General features: G+C 42.2%; 1 protein-coding gene across 1 annotated transcript; it reads left to right on the forward strand.

Annotated features, from left to right (window-relative positions):
- Nucleotides 1-4,740: 4,740 nt before the first annotated feature.
- LOC131662585 (uncharacterized) lies at nt 4,741-7,453 on the forward strand. Its single transcript, XM_058932401.1, has 3 exons — nt 4,741-5,046; nt 5,190-6,912; nt 7,296-7,453. The coding sequence occupies exons 1-3, from the start codon at nt 4,741-4,743 to the stop codon at nt 7,451-7,453; spliced, it is 2,187 nt and encodes a 728-aa protein (XP_058788384.1).
- The last annotated feature ends 8,304 nt before the right edge of the window (nt 7,454-15,757 follow it).

Genomic DNA, 15,757 nt, shown 5'->3' on the forward strand with positions numbered 1-15,757 from the left:
TGGGATTCATTCCCTAATCTGTTTCTCAATCACCTAGTGGCATAGAAATGAGTGGGATTCATTCCCTAATCTGTTTCTCGGTCACTATTTAATGGGAGAGAGATGAGTGGGATTCATTCCCTAATCTGTTTCTTAAACATTAATTAATGGGATAGAAATGAGTGGGATTCATTCCCTAATCTGTTTCTTGAACATTATATAATGGGATAGAAGTGAGTGGGATTCATTCCCTAATCTGCTTCTCGATCATTATACCTTGTATTGGGTTTTGTTCATCATGTAGTTACATAAAAAACACAAACCCAAGTTCATTCTGCTGTTAAGAACAAGTTAAGTCCAGTCCAAAATTAGGCGTATAAGTCTCCAAAGGTCGAGCATCGTGGATTGTGACCTTAACCGCTGTTCAACTAAAAAACACAAAACAAATGGAAACTATGGAGCCCAACTACGGTCGCTCTGATTCCTTTTAAGGGATACGTAGGCATTGGGTCGCGGGGCCTAAGCGAGCACACTTGTAAATAATTCCTTCTTTTCCCCGTATTTCTTTTGCATGCATTCGCATTTAGGTTTTAGACATTAGACACCCTTTTAGATAGAAACAAACATAGGTGGATACCATCGAGTACGATGGGCGTGAGGGGTGCTAGCATCTTCCCCTTGCGTAACCGACTCCCGTGCCCTGTTCTCTAGTCGAAAGACCTTGTTCTTGTTTTGAGTTAGGTTTCTGGTATTCCTTTACCTTATGGGATAAATGTATTAGTGGCGACTCTGATTCCATTTTTTCGCGGTAGCGACAGCTGGCGACTCTGCTGGGGATGTTGCTAGACCTGTGCTGGTCCATTCTTAGCGAGTCGATCCTAGCCTTTGTTTGTTTTGTTTTATTGGGTGTTTCTTTGTTTGTTTATATGTTTGCATCCTGTATATATATGCTTGTGCATCATGTTTATTTTCTTGCTTGCATATCATGTTTACTTTCCGCATGCATCTGGACTATATTATGGGTCCCCGTGGCGGCCACATATTTTCTCTGTTTGCAGGTTGGGTGGGATGTTCCATGAGGTAAAAGGCCCAATACCCAGGCCATGAGCGATACCTTAGGAACTAGGAATAGAGTGGCCATGACGGGCAAAAGACGTATGTCTGATTGCTCTGATCATGTATCCACAGGCAGAGCTTGGTTGAACGAGGCAATATCGTATGATTGCGCCTACTTTCAACCCTCTGTTGGCTTTTTTGACCTACCCTGGCCTAGATTCACCTGTGAGTGGGGAGGGATATACATGACAGGTACCGTTGGTGACTATTTTGTTCTGATGGTGACTTTTGTTCTTATGGTTCTGTGGTACCCATGCCGGACCTTTGATCCTGCAACGTCCGATCTTGTCCAGAAGCAACACACACTTCTCCTATATGGGGAGGGGCCTTCATTGCATCATACTCATCATAGCATGTGAAATTTCAAAAAAAAAAGAGAAAAAAAAAAGAAAAAAAAAGAGGAAGAAGAAAAAAAGAGATTAATATTCATATGCATGCCATTTTTCAGGGTATCCAAAATCAACACTTCTCATCAAGAATGGCTAACAGTGTGACCGTCAACAAAAAGGCTACGAAGCATACCTTCTCTTGCAGTTTCTACCGTGAGGACATAACACCTTTGGTTCGATTGAGCACCCGAGTTACTGGGCAAAATTTGGGTGAATTCAGAAAGACTTATGGCCACCTTCTGCTTATGTTAACTACTCGTATTGATGAGTGGGGTCTCTACACTCTTCTTCAGTTTTATGATTCTGAGCTGCGCTGCTTTACCTTTCAAGATTACCAATTAGCCCCTACCCTCGAAGAGTATGCACATATTCTTCAAATCAAAGTTCAACATAAGGTTCCTTTTGTGTGTGCACCTGAGAAGCCCAAAATGGATCGCATTGCTGATGCTCTTTATTTGAGCATGAAGGACGTTAAGGATAACTGGAAGCCTAATGGTGGGACCCATGGATTCTATGTGAAATTCCTGATGAAGAAAGTTGAAGCCCTTGCTGATGAGGAAAAGTGGAAAGAATTCAATGCTCTCCTGGCCGTCATGATCTATGGATTAGTGATGTTCCCGAATATTCCAAATTTTGTTGATCTCACTGCCATTTGTCTCTTTAAGGATCAAAATCCTGTACCCACTCTGTTGGCCGACACTTATTATGCCATCCATTCTAGGTATGGGAAAAAAGGATCAGTTGGGGGTTGTTTACCAATACTGTACGAATGGTTTTTTTCACATTTGCCTAAAAGCGGAGCGTTTGTCACCACAAGAGATTCACAGAAGTGGCCCCAAAGGATCATGGGGCTCACTGCAAATGACATCGTCTGGTGTCGCATCGGAATGAGCATAGAGGAAGTTATAACTAGTTGTGGCAGTTTTGACAACGAGGCTCGCGTTACGCTAGTTGGGATTTGTGCTTAAAGACAAGCCTTTGGACAAAGACATATTCGAATCCGTTTGCTTTAAGAAGGGAACTGATCCAGAGGGTTTGGAAAAAGTAAGAAGTGCCTGGAATAGTATCCATACAAATGATCAGACTTCCCTAGGTGGGAAGAATGCCGTTGCCAAACGAGCTTATACAGATTGGGTCAAAGATAGAGTTAAGGATCGCCTTTTTCCTTTCCCGAAGGTTAACCCATTGTACGAGCAACTACCTGAGGTTCTAACTGCCACTATGCCTGTTGAGAATTGCATCCAAGTGGATATGGAAAGCACCCAATTGCATGAAAAGAGGTCAGACGCACAACTAAAACATCATCTTATGGACCAGAAGAGGGTTGAATTAGCACATGAGGTTAAAATGATGAAAGGAGGATCTTCTAGAGTTCAGAAAAGGGCTAGAGTTGAAAAGGGTGAAAGAGCTACCACTATTCGTGTTGAGGACCATCAAAGTGTTATAGCAGAAGCTGTAAAAGGAGCAGAAGAAAAACTCAAGCGAGAATACAGAGAAGACTTAAGGGTTCACAAGCTCAGAATAGAGAAAGAGCCTAGGGCCGAGGTGAAGAGTTTGAAAAGGAAGCTTGAAGAGGAAACTACCCAGAGGATTGTAGTCGAGAAGAAGCTTGAAGAGGAAACTACCCAAAGGATAGCGGTTGAGACGCAAATTAAAGGTAGTCATCTCCACTCCGCTCGACTAACAGAAGAGAATGTCAAGCTCAGAGATCAAATGAGAGATATGGAGAATGCACCCGAGAAGACTTACCTCCCAGAATGCAAAGGATGTGACGAACTTAGGGAGTGCTGCAAGAAGCTAGATGGGCATTTGTTTCGCAAAGATGAGGTGATTCAAAGTCTTCTTAAAGGAAGGGATCGAGAAGTGACCAAGAAACTGTTTGACGAAACTAAGAAGTGGAGTGATGAGCACTTCAGACAAGGAGGGCCTTTGTTTTATATTCGGATGGATTGATGTTTGAGTCTGTATGTCTCGACCACCACCAGACTTGTTGGATGGGGTCTTTTATTTCCCTTATTGAACTATCTTGTTGATGTATGGCCTTGCCCAAGTTTAAATTTCTGTTATGAATAAAAAAGAACTAGTTCCTTTGTTTCCTCTTAATGCTCATCCCTTGTCACATTGTTAAACATTCTTGATTAATATTAAATATTTTGGATACTCTGAAAATGGCACCTCACATCATATGCACACATGCACCTCATGCACATCATGCACAAACATGTACATCAGATTATGTTCTTATTTGACTGATCAGGTTTTCTCTTTCAGCAATTGCACCTCCGCCTACACATCGCTACTACACAAGGGCTAGTCATTCACTGCAAATGGATCAGTTAAGGGATGATCTTATCCAGATGAGAACTCAGGTTACTGCTCAGATGGCTCAGTTCATGGAAGTCATGCAAGGCATGGCTGATCGCCAAGAAGAGCTCAGAATCCGGATGGACACAGTTGCTCAGGTTGTTGCGAACCCCCGCAAAGAAATCCTGCTGATATCCGTGTCAATGGTGAACCTGTGAACGGAGGACCTGGTGTAATTCCTCCTGCTGCCAATCAAGGTAATCCTCGTGGGCCTACCCAGCCTACTCCTGAAGGACAAACTACACAACAGATCAGGAGGGTTGCTGCTATCCCCGTGTTGGAAGAGGACCGACACGAGGATTTGTTTCCTGAAAGTGAATGGGGATTTCCACATGATGCTGGAAGGATGTTTAGAGGTCTGGAGGAAAGGATGAGGGCAATGGAAGGCCAAGGATTGGGCATGGACATCAATGACTTGGGTTTAGTTCCAGGCGTCCGTGTGCCACCGAAATTCAAGGTACCCGACTTTGAGAAATACAAGGGGAATACTTGTCCTAAGACGCATGTCCGAGCTTACTATCGAAAAATGCATGTGTACTCTGAGGACGAAGGGTTATTGATGCACTTCTTTTAAGATATCCTGACTGGGGCATCCTTGGAGTGGTATATGAGGTTGGAGAGAGCTAATATCCGAAGTTGGAGTGACCTAGTTGATGCCTTCATAAAGCAGTACCAGTATAATGTTGACATGGCACCAAATCGCACTCAGTTACAGAATCTAGCCCAGAAAGCTAATGAGTCCTTCAAAGAATATGCGCAGAAATGGCGCGAGTTGGTGGCTAGAGTCCAACCACCTATGCTGGAAAGAGAGATGATGGACATGTTCACCAACAGCCTGGAGGGCCAGTACTAATCCGCCTGCTCTGCATCCTCGAGTTTCGCTGAGTTGGTCATGATTGGTGAACGAATTGAAAGTGGAATTAAGGCTGGTAGAATACAAAATCCAAATACTGCTAGTTCCTCCTCTGGGGCTGGTGGACAGAAGCCATACAATGGGTTTGCCAAGAAGAGAGAAGGTGAGACTAGTGCTGCTTACTATGGTGGGGGCAGAAATCAGGCTTATCAACAAGTAGCCGCTGTGACTATACCAAATGCTCCCTTCCAACATCAACAACAAGGGTATCCGCCGCGTCAGTATCAGCAAAGGCCGAAATTGCCAGAAAGGGCTTTTGATCCGATCCCAATGACATATGCACAAGTATTGCCATACCTCCTCGATTTGAATTTGGTCCAATTGAGGACTTTGGCCACCCCTACTAAGTTGCCTGCCAGTTGGGATGCCAATGCAAGATGTGAGTTCCATTCTGGGTCACTTGGACATAATATTGAAAACTGTTAAAGCATAAAGTCCAGGATCTTCTCGACTCTAAAGCCATCGAGTTTACTCCAACTCAAGGACCTAATGTTGTTCAGAATCCTATGCCTCCCCATGGAGCTCATGCGGCAAAAGCTATTGAGGTTGATGAAGATACTCGCCTGGTCAAAGATGTGATCGAATTGGGCTCTCTGTTGCCCTTATTGAAGAAGGAATTATTGAAGATGGGTCTATACTCTGGTTGGGGAGAATGTTGTATTGACTGCATGGCCATTTCCTCAGTTTGTGATAAGGTGAAAAGTGGTATTCAACAGTTGATAGATAGTGGGTATCTACAGTTTGAGCATGTGCGACGTCCTGAAATGTTTGAAAACGAAGTTAATGTGGCATCCATCCCGTATACTCCTGCCAAGATTCCAATTCCTGCTAGAGCACCTCCTTTGGTTATTACACTTCCTGGTCCCGTCCCATATAACAGTGAAAAAGCAATCCCATGGAACTATGGGGGAGAAGTTTTCTACCAAGGGGCCAAGTATGAGGTTAAAGCGCCGGTTGAGAAAGAAGATGTTGATAATGTTGTGGGCATTGGAAGAATGACGAGAAGTGGTCGTATTTTCAATCCTCCCCTGAATACCCGCGATGATAATACAGAAGCTCTAGCTCAAGCAAAAGGGAAAAGAGTGGTAGAAGATACGGCGGATCAGGGGCAAAGCTCTAATTCTGAAGATATTGTGGCCAAAGAAATGGAAGAGTTCCTAAAGATCATCAAGAAAAGTGAGTATAAAGTGGTTGACCAGCTGAGTCAAACTCAATCAAAGATTTCGATTTTGCAGTTGCTCTTGTGTTCGGAGACACGTCGAAATGCTTTATTGAGGCTTCTAAGTACTGCCTTTGTCCCCCCAGAAATCTCAGTGAATCAACTTGAAGGAGTGGTGTCAAACATCAATGCTAGTAATGGATTGGGGTTCACTGATACTGATCTACCTCCCGAAGGTAGAAACCACAATAGAGCTTTACATATATCGGTGGAGTGTAAAGGGACTATGTTATCACGTGTTCTCGTGGATAATGGATCTTCTTTGAATGTGTTGCCGAAGTCGTCCTTGATGAGGCTAGATTATTTTGGTGTCGAGATAAGGCCGAGTGAATTGACAGTGAGAGCCTTTGATGGGTCAAAAAGATCAGTGTTTAGGGAGGTTGACTTGCCGATAATGATAGGTCCTCAGCTCTTCACTATTACTTTCTTTGTGATGGATATCCACCCGTCTTACAGTTGTCTCCTGGGACGTCCATGGATCCACGCCGCTGGGGCCGTGACTTCTACTTTGCATCAGAAACTCAAATTCGCGACTCAAGGAAAGATAGTCACAATATGTGGGGAGGAAGAACACGTGGTAAGCCATCTTGCGTCCTTCAGGTATATTGTGGTGGAAGGAGAGGTCCACGAGACACCATGCCAAGCCTTTGAGGCTGTCCAGACTATCAAGATCCCTTATGTTGAAAATAAGAAGTTGGAGGCTCCCATGTCTTCACTAAAGGAAGCTAAAGCTGTGGTTGAATCTGGTCATCCTGAAGGATGGGGCCGAATCTTGGATTTGCCAATCAAGCAAGATAAATGTGGGATTGGATATCAGTTGGGTCAGAGTTCGTCTAATGGGGCCCCCAAGAAGCCTGGAACCTTTGTTCCAATCAAGTTCTCTGGTGCTGGCATTGTCAAGGATCATATTTGTGCTGCTGATGATGATATGGGTAGTGATTATGACATTGAAGAATGGATCAAGCCGTGTGTCCCGGGACAGAAGCTTCTCAACTGGTCATCTGAAGACATCATCTCAATTGCTCTTGATCAAAAGTAATACTGTTTGTTTTTGTTTATCATGCAATAATTCCTGTGTTCTGCCCAAGACACAGTGAACACATGTAGGGCCTCATTTGTTGTTTTTCAATTTTAAAATCATTAATAAAAGGACGTTTTTGCATTCAAATATTTTGTTCCCTGTCTTTCATTTTTTTGCTTTTACACTTGTTTTAAATAAATAAATAAAAAATGGCAACGTTTATTATTCATCATCATCCCTCCATCCTAAAATAAAGCATAAATCATAATTCATGCAGATCCACTTCTCCTCCAGATGCTGTTGATAACGATCTTTTTATGCCTCGTTATGACTTCAACAATCCTATCTACACCGCTGAAGAAGGGGATGAAGAAGATTGTGAACTCCCTGATGAATTGACCAGATTGTTGAAACAAGAAGAGAAAGTGAGAGCCACATCAAGAGCCTATTGAGACGGTGAATCTTGGCACTGAAGAGATGAGAAGGGAGGTTAAAATAGGGGCTTCTTTGAATGAGGATTGAAAGAAAAGTTGATTGGAATGTTGAAAGAGTATTCTGACATCTTCGCCTGGTCTTACGAAGATATGCCTGGATTAGATATTGATATTGTTGTGCACAGGTTACCTCTTAAAGAAAACTCTCCGCCTGTCAAACAGAAACTCAGGAGAACACGTCCTGACATGTCCAAGAAAATCCAGGAAGAGGCTCAGAAACAGTTTGATGCAGGTTTTCTTGCTATAAAAGTTTATCCACCATGGGTCGCCAATATTGTACCCGTACCTAAGAAAGATGGGAAAGTACGACTGTGTGTCGACTATCGAGATCTGAATAGAGCGAGCCCGAAGGATGATTTCCCGCTCCCTCACATCGATGTGTTGGTAGATAACACTGCTCAGTTCTCGGTTTTCTCCTTCATGGATGGTTTTTCTGGTTACAATCAAATAAAGATGGCGCCCGAGGACATGGAAAAGACAACATTCATTACGCCTTGGGGCACCTTTTGTTACAAGGTCATGCCGTTTGGGTTGAAGAATGCTGGGGCAACCTATCAAAGAGCTATGGTGACTTTGTTTCACGACATGATTCATAAGGAGATTGAGGTCTATGGGGACGACATGATTGCAAAGTCCCATACTGAGGAGGAGCACCTTGTCCACCTGAAGAAATTGTTTGAAAGGTTAAGAAAGTTCAGGTTCAGGTTGAATCCCAATAAATGTACCTTCGGAGTGAGATCAGTGAAAAGGGTATTGAGGTCGATCCCGCTAAGGTAAAAGCTATACAAGAGATGCCTGAGCCGAGAACTGAGTAACGGGTTCGTGGGTTCCTGGGAAGGTTGAATTATATTGCAAGGTTCATCTCACACCTTACCGCCACGTGTGAACCTATCTTCAAGCTATTGAGAAAGAATCAGGAAATAAAGTGGGATGACAATTGTCAAAAGGAATTTGATAAGGTTAAAGAGTATTTGCAAGAGCCTCCAATCCTCATGCCTCCAGTGGAAGGTAGACCGTTGATTATGTACCTGACGGTCCTCGAGAATTCAATGGGGTGTGTGCTGGGTCAGCATGACGAGTCCGGTCGAAAAGAGCACGCAATTTATTACCTTAGCAAAAAGTTTACCGATTGTGAATCAAGATACTCACTACTCGAGAAAACTTGCTGTGCTTTGGCATGGGTTGCTCGCCGACTGAGATAGTATATGTTGACTCACACCACTTTATTGATTTCAAAGATGGACCCGATCAAATATATATTTGAGAAACCAGCATTGACAGGAAGGATTGCCCGTTGGCAAATGATCTTGACAAAATATGACATACAATACACTACTCAGAAGGCCATTAAAAGTAGTGTAATTGCTGATCATCTTGCGCATCAACCTGTGGACGATTACCAGTCTATGTACTTTGAGTTTCCTGATGAGGATATAATGTGTGTGGCAGAGACTTCCAAGAGCCAAGATCAAGAGGAAGGACCTGAACCAGGGGCGCGATGGACGCTCGTGTTCGATGGTGCCTCTAATGCATTGGGTAATGGTATTGGGGCTGTGCTTACTTCTCCAACAGGTTTTCATATTCCATTTACGGCCAGGATTTGTTTTGATTGTACTAATAATGTGGCTGAATATGAGGCTTGCATATATGGTATTGAGGCTGCCATTGATTTGAGGATTAAAAATCTCGCAGTGTATGGAGAATCTGCTTTGGTGATTAGTCAGATCAACGGAGATTGGGAAACACGCCACCCCAACTTGATTCCCTATAGAGAACATGTGGTGAAATTGGCTCAATACTTTGATGAGATCACCTTTGATCACATCCCTCGAGAGGAAAATCATTTGGCTGATGCTTTGGCCACTTTAGCATCCATGTTTAAAGTCAAATGGGACAATGAAGCGCCTTCGATTGTGATCAAAAGGTTGGATGAGCCTGCATTCTGTGGCGTTATTGATAACGTGCCTCATGAGAAACCTTGGTTTTATGACATTAAGAAATTTCTGGAGTCACAAGAGTATCCTAAGGGTGCTTCCCTTACGGATAGGAAAACTCTGAAGAGACTATCTGCCAAGTTTTTCCTTGCTGGAGGTGTGTTGTACAAGAGGAATTTTGATTCTGTGTTGCTCAGATGCGTGGATAGACACGAAGCAGCAAAGATCATGCAAGAAGTGCATGAAGGATCCTTTGGTACACATGTAAGTGGACACACCATGGCTAGGAAAATATTGAGAGCAGGTTATTATTGGTCTACCTTGGAACATGATTGTTTCAACCATGTGGTGGTATGTTACAAATGTCAAGTGTATGCAGATAGGGTTCATGTACCTCCGGTTCCTCTGAATGTGTTGACATAGCCTTGGCCGTTTGCTATGTGGGGCATCGATATGATTGGGGAAATTAAGCCCACCGCCTCTAATGGACATCGTTTCATCCTCGTTGCTATTGACTACTTCACCAAGTGGGTTGAAGCTGCTTCTTATGCAAATGTCTCCAAGCAAGTAGTGACTCGCTTCATCAAGCACCATATAATTTGTCGTTATGGGGTTCCTGAGAGAATTATCTTTGATAATCGATCCAACCTCAATAATAAGATGATGAAGGAATTATGCGAGGATTTTAAGATTACGCATCATAACTCCTCCCCGTACAGGCCAAAGATAAATGGCGCAGTTGAAGCGGCCAATAAGAATATCAAGAAGATTGTGCAAAAGATGGTGGTCACTTATAAGGATTGGCATGAGATGTTGCCCTTTGCTTTACATGGTTATCGTACCTCAGTACGTACTTCCATAGGGGCAACTCCCTTCTCATTAGTATATGGCATGGAGGCGATTCTTCCGGTTGAGGTCGAGATTCCTTCATTAAGGGTATTGACAGATGTGAAGCTCAGCGAAGCTGATTGGGTCCAGACCAGATTTGATCAACTAAACCTCATTGATGAAAAGAGATTAGCGGCCATATGCCATGGGCAAGCCTACCAAAAGAAGATGAAGAAAGCCTTTGACAAGAAGATTCGTCCTCGACACTTTCAAGTTGGTGACCTTGTACTCAAGAAGATCCTGCCTATTCACAATGATCCGAGGGGCAAGTGGACTCCGAATTACGAAGGGCCTTCTGTCGTAAAGAAAGTCTTCTCAGGGGGCGCCATGATTCTCTCAACCATGGATGGCGAAGACTTTCCACTTTCCGTAAATGCAGACGCGGTTAAAAAATACTTCGCATAGACCTGATCAAAATAAAATAAAAGAAAAGGAAAAGATCAGGCAAAAGAATGAAAACGAAATAAAGTACACCCGCTAAGTTGAAAACCCGAAAGGGCGACTTAGGCAAAAAAGGGGTCGTGGTGGATTGAAAACCCGAAAGGGCGGTCCAGGCAAAAGAGGGACAAAAAGAGAATGACTGCGTCATGCATTAGATCCTTGAGCATAGCTAGTCACCACAATTGAAGGACTCAGAAGGGTAAAAGATCAATTCATTCATCCATTTTGGAAAGCAAAGCAGAAGCAATATTGAAGATCTGCAAGGCCTAGCAAGATTGGAACCCAATGGAATCTTTTCTTACGTTGCCATGTTTGTATATGATATTTGTTTTCCATTTTGGTGGCCACCTCCTTAAGGGGCCACTTCCTGATGTACTCGCCTATGTTAGGCAATTTTTTCATTAATAAAAAGATATTTCATTCAAAAAAAATTCCAACATCGTTTTATTTTTACCGTTTTGTTTACGAAAACGTCCAATTATTTTTGTAAGCATTGCATTTCTAACATCGAAGTCCTACAAAAAGAACATGATCTAAAACAGATAGAATTGCTTAAAGATTTTGAGTACTTGGGATGGTAGACGAGGTAGAGCCATCATACCTGGGGCATATTTGTTTGATTTGTTTTGCAGGAATCTTCGATCATTTAGCATAGTCAGATGCCAGTACCTACGCTTCAAGAACCCAAAGGTCTAATTTCCTTCAAATACCAGAGTTTATTTCTCTGGGGAGCTCTCATTCGGGGTTTAAGTGCTACACAGTGCTGATTAGATTCCCTTATTCCCTGATAAAGATGTGGAAGTTCAAAGGGGGAGGTGCGATCTTCAAGTTTCCAAACATGATGACAGTAATGACTCTGTGAAATTCCGTTATGCCCCTTTCCTCACGAGCCTTCTGGTGCAAGTCATCCCCTGCAGAAGTTACATATTGGGATTGGTCGAGAAATCATCTGGTGTGACCTTGCAAGGTCGAGAAAGCAAAAAGAATCCCTCACAGAGTTCTTCGGACAAAAGGCTATCTCCGATGTTCAGTCATCCTCTTTTGCATATAGAAATCATTGCATCTATAAGAATGCGTAGCATTTCCATAAATATGGAGCATTACGCCATGAAAAATCAAACATGCAACAATGCATATGCCAAGATCACATATGTTACGCAAACAAATTGATATATCCCCAGAAGAAATCTCACTTTCTCTCTCCAGTGTGGATTGGATACAAAGTCTTTCTTCGTCAAGATCATTGTCTCTATGGTTATTTCCCTTTTGCTGAGTTCAATCATTTGGGTAATCATACTTGGTGTGTGGCAACTCGAATGAATGCCACTCTTGAAGATTACACCCCGCCTTTTGGCCTGAGGGATCCATGTAATCCTTATGCTTCGCAAGCATCAATACCTTCTTGAAAGCCCAGTATTTACTGGCATCCCCTGTTTGGTTCTAGTTGTCACCAGCCTTTCTTTCGGTCAAGCCCAATAGTTATTAGCATCGCCTTCAAATTCAGTGTTCATTAACATCCCGAATAAGAGTCTGGTTGCTACTAGTCTTCTTTAGTCAAGTCCAATGATTATTGGCATACCCTTTCAGATCTTGAGTCACCCTTCGGCTGTGTCTCTTTTTGAAGTCTAACTGAGGTTAGCAATTTGGTAAGATTCCCCTTCGGCTGGTTTCTTCCTTTTGGAGTCGTCTTTCGGCTACGTGTCCTTGTTCAAGTCTAACTGAGGTTAGCAAATAGGATCGGTTTCCCCTTCGGCTGGTTACATCCTTTATAGAGTCACCCTTCGGCTGTGTCTCTTTTTTTGAAGTCTATCTGAGGTTAGCAAAATAGGATCGGTTTCCCCTTTGGCTGGTTACATCCTTTATAGAGTCACCCTTCGCCTGTGTCTCTTTTTGAAGTCTAACTAAGGTTAGCAAAATAGGATCGATTTCCCCTTCGGCTGGTTACATCCTTTGTAGAGTCACCCTCCGGCTGTGTCTCTCTTTGAAGTCTAACTGAGGTTAGCAATTAGGATCGGATTCCCCTTCGGCTGGTTTCATCCTTTATCAAGTCACTCTTAGATTGTGTCTCCTTTTGAAGTCTAACTGAGGTTAGCAACCTGTTTAAGGTCCACCTTCGGCTGGTATCCTTTGATAATACTCAATACTTTTCGCTGTACCATAGAATGCAAATTTTGATGGTACTTTCAGGGTATTCAATCCACTCACACTTCAAATGTCCGTAATCCAAAATGTTCGTACATTTAGGTCCAGGAAGATTGAATAGGGGCAGTTGTTGCACCCCAAAATTTGCCCACTTATTTATACCCAATTGACGTTCATATCACATTCATGTACATACCTCATGTAGGTCATTCATCTAATACATTCATCCATATCATAGTTACTGGCCAAGAAAATTGATAAAAAAAAGAGCTTCTGTATGGTTGCTTTGAATAAATATTCAATGGAGATTCTCATTTGGTTGAAAATTGACTAAGAATGAGATCGGAAACAGATTAATCGGGAAATTCATCCGAAATCAGAAAAATCTGAAAATGTTGACTTTTTGGTCAAAGTCAAAGTCAATTGTCAAATGTCGACTCGTGGTGGAAAATCGGTCAAAGAAAAGTCAGCAAAATAAATAAAATCAAGAAATTATCAAAGTTACCAAAAATGGAAGTTAGTTGAAATGTGAAGTTACTAAAATTAGAAAGTTTCTACACTAAGAATTTTTTTGGAAGTTTTAAAGATGGTTGGGTGGTTGATTTCAGTGCATGTTTACACGTGTCAATAGGCCTCATTTCAGAAAATTCCCAACATAATAAATGTTCAGATCATGGCATGCTACAAGTTTGTAGTTGAAGTTATCTTCAAAAGATGCTTGGATCAAAAGTTATAAATCATCAAAGTTCATGGTTTCAAATGATGAATTCTCCACACTTAGAATATTTTTGTAACTTTTCAAATTTGATAAGCAGTCAGTTTCAAGCCCTGATTACACGTGCTTAGAGGACTTATTTCATGGAGTGTTCTACACCAATATTGTCCACCTCATGTAGGTGAACAACTTTGTAGTTGGCATCTTCCTCTACGGAGGCTTGGATCAAGAGCTATTGAGTTTTGAAGTTGAGGATTTTCACTGAGGCACAAGTCATATTGCTGGACAATTTTTGGGCAATCAGCAAGCATTTTATCGAGCATGTGGTGTGCTTACTTTGAGGTTGATTTTAGAGAAATATAAATGGCCACAAGAGGCAAACTTGGTATGTATTCGTTGTTCTTCATGTTCTCTATACAATGAGACAATAATCAAGCCATTTGGATGTGTATTGAGTAAGTTATGAAGGCACAAAGTCACACCCTTCACCAAGTCATACGTAGCCAGAGGCAAGGGCCAGAATCCAGGTCATACGCAGGTATTTCTCCTAACAGGTGGCGTGCTAGATGTAAGGTCAATTTTAGAGAATGTTGGATATCTTCTTGGTTTGATTCCAATTCTAAGGTGTTCTATTACATGTCCTCTTTAGTTTGAGACCAAGAGTGAGTCACATGGTGAGCCATAGCAAGAGATGTATGAATTCAAAGTTGGCATCATGGGTGACTCACAAGGGCAAGGTGACAATGTGATCGGCAATATGGCAAGGCACACTTGGAGTTCAATATGCCACCATACATTTTCAAATATGTTTACTACAAATTGCCATGCAAACTCATCATGCAAAAAGCTAGTAAGAGAACATTCTGCAAAAGGAAAACACTTGTTCATTAAGTTTGCAAAGAAAAGATACCCTACATACACCAAACCATAGATTACCATGCACTCACACTATATGAACCACAACCCTTCACAAGTCAAAAGGGGGGGGGGAACGGCATTTTTCTTTTTTAGTTTCACCACCCTCTCTCATTCTCGTTCTCCTCTCTCTCACTCTCCAAAGAGAGAGTTTGTTACATCTCTAACAAACTCCGGCCACCACCCCTTCACTCCTCACCACCACAACTACCACCACAATCTTCATCATCGTCATCAATCAACCTCTATACTTTTCCTCATCAATCACTGTCAACAACCTCATCACTACCTGCATCGCTATGGCCACATTTCATCTCCGATTCTCCCTCACCTTGAACCAAGAGCAGTTCCTCTGAGTTCATCATTGTCCATTAAGTTTGCATCACCGCTGAGGTAAAACTTCAAGAACCGGGATCATCAAAGTTAATTTCTAGGAGATCTTTACTCAACTTCATAGCTGGTGGCGAGGTGGATCTTCAAGATTGAATCGCAGCTTGTAGAATTTCCATATCTTTCGAGTCAAGAAAGCTTCAGGTAAGTATTCAGTCCTCTTACATGGTAGAAATATATGATAGCTTCCATATCACCATGCCTTCAAATGCTTTGTTGCATATTATGCTTAATCCGTGGATCTGTGAAGTGTGTTTTTGTTTTGCATTGAATTAAAGTGTGTTCGTATTCAAACGATTTGATTAGGATCCATATTCGGTGAGAATTGCTCTGGAATGTTTAAGGTGTAGTTCTGTGAAGTTTGTTAGTTTTAGGGCTTTTATGATTGTCCTCGGATTCAAAGATAGAGGAAGAGTTAGAGGAAACTATTATCGGATTCGTGCTCAGCACGAAAATTCGAGTCGATTAGCGGTGGTGACATTCGTTTCTGGGCGAGTTTAAATTCGGTCACGGTGGGGGGCTCGCCGGAGGAGACGACCGGAGCGGAGCTCTGGCGTCTGAGTATTCTGTTTATCTTTCTCACCGTTTGCATACGTGGCGTGATCTTGTTGGCTTCCTTTCCCATTTAATTGTTAGCTTTGTCTTTACTTCAATCATTGAAACGCGTTGTGGCATCCTGCTATTGGCCCATGCATGGCTTTGTCTTATTTTCATTAAAGGTACCCCTTGACCAATTGATAAATGTATGGGGAATATATTTTTGTCACGTTGCCATTAATAACATGTAGCTGATAAAACAAAATAAAAATGACATAAACGGAATAAAAAATGAGATAA

Source organism: Vicia villosa, linkage group LG1, assembly GCF_029867415.1.
Source record: "Vicia villosa cultivar HV-30 ecotype Madison, WI linkage group LG1, Vvil1.0, whole genome shotgun sequence".
Classification (NCBI taxonomy): Eukaryota; Viridiplantae; Streptophyta; class Magnoliopsida; order Fabales; family Fabaceae; genus Vicia; species Vicia villosa.

Excerpts from the sequence above, each read along its gene's own strand:
- LOC131662585 (XM_058932401.1), top strand. The coding sequence starts at position 4,741 with ATGATTGGTGAACGAATTGAAAGTGGAATTAAGGCTGGTAGAATACAA. Across the intron at positions 5,047-5,189 it reads TCCCAATGACATATGCACAA|CATAAAGTCCAGGATCTTCT; the intron begins GTATTGCCATAC and ends AAACTGTTAAAG. Across the intron at positions 6,913-7,295 it reads TGCTGCTGATGATGATATGG|ATGCTGTTGATAACGATCTT; the intron begins GTAGTGATTATG and ends CTTCTCCTCCAG.